The following is a 1,265-nucleotide window of genomic DNA, read 5'->3' as shown; positions in this document are numbered from 1 at the left end:
TCTTTGGCAAATGTAAATTTTCCTATGTTTTTTTTTATAGAGATAAAGATAGTGATAGATATAAAAATAATGCTATAGATAATGATCAATAATAATTACGGTAATATTATTTTTTGTTCCTATATTTTACATGGTATCAGAGTTTTCGATCGATTAATCAGAACCAGTCTGTCGGTTGCTGGAAATCCTTATCAAAAGCAGCCTCCGTAATTGTAGCCCACTACGACTGCCTATACCTGGTATTTTCTCTTCTTTTTTTCCGTGCAATCTCACCGGAGGTATTTTTTTTAAATAATATTATTCTTTATTTCTGTATTCTACACCTTTTAGTAATCCAGTCTCTGATCCGTTAACCATAAAATGGGTATTTCATCAGTAGATCGAGCATATTTTTTGGCTGCAACGAAGTGGGGGTTGCAAATTTGTTCTATGCCTGCATTCTCATACAGATGGCTTCAAATGTAGCTCCTATGGAAGAGGATATAGTCCCACTTACAGGAAAGCCTTATTTTTCTTTCATTATAGCAAAGTCACATATAGGGCCATATTATAACTTGGTATACGTCTATAAGTAACTTTTTTTTCTTTCTGTTTTTCCTCTTTCCTTCATGATCACATATCAATATGTTGTCTCTGTTATTCTGGTGTAGGAACTTCCTCTGAGAGGGCGGTGCTGGTTCCCTACAAGTGAGATTCCCATTACTCTGTTCAGAGGTACCAAGACCTGGAAGGGCTACTATTATGGAGACCGTAAATTTAAAAAGTTTGATCCCAGCTGGAAAGACTTTGTCCGTGACAATAAGCTCGAAGTTGGAGATGCTTGTCTTTTCGAATTAATGGACGTCGAGAAAGGGGAGATTAAAGTCCAGATTCTTAGAGCGGATATTGAAATCGAGAATCTTGGACTGATAGGAAATAGTTCAGCTAATCCCATTCAGTTAGAGTAGAAGGAAAACCCTTTTGCTGTATGACCTGAAGTTCTATAAATACTCACGGTGGAACTACTCAGAATCCACGGACACTAAACACTTTCTACCGATGTGTGAACGGGTAATGCTCCCAGAAACTCTTTGAATGGTTTGAGTAGATTATACTGTATTTAGCTTTTTCCTTTTGTCTGAATCTTTGAGAAGAACAAAGATTTTAGAATGTCTGATTGGAAGCTCTGCATGTAAATCCACTAAAGTGGTGAAATTCTCGAGCTTAGTAGTTTCTATAAACAGAATCGGGACTAGATCAGGAATGCCGTCGGAGGTATCGACCGA

At 37.2% G+C, this 1,265-nt stretch overlaps 1 protein-coding gene across 1 annotated transcript; it reads left to right on the top strand.

Annotated features, from left to right (window-relative positions):
* Positions 1-449: 449 nt before the first annotated feature.
* LOC137947664 (B3 domain-containing protein Os04g0386900-like) lies at positions 450-947 on the top strand. The gene is made up of 2 exons (XM_068793450.1): positions 450-557; positions 651-947. Exons 1-2 carry the CDS (start codon positions 450-452, stop codon positions 945-947), a joined length of 405 nt encoding a protein of 134 aa, XP_068649551.1.
* Positions 948-1,265: the final 318 nt, after the last annotated feature.

The sequence above is a fragment of the Aristolochia californica genome, unplaced genomic scaffold (assembly GCF_029961685.1).
Source record: "Aristolochia californica isolate CCGP_79_NKW_82.1479 unplaced genomic scaffold, dmAriCali1.0.hap1 SCAF_13, whole genome shotgun sequence".
NCBI classification, from domain to species: domain Eukaryota; kingdom Viridiplantae; phylum Streptophyta; class Magnoliopsida; order Piperales; family Aristolochiaceae; genus Aristolochia; species Aristolochia californica.
This window is presented reverse-complemented; position numbering and strand designations above follow the sequence as displayed.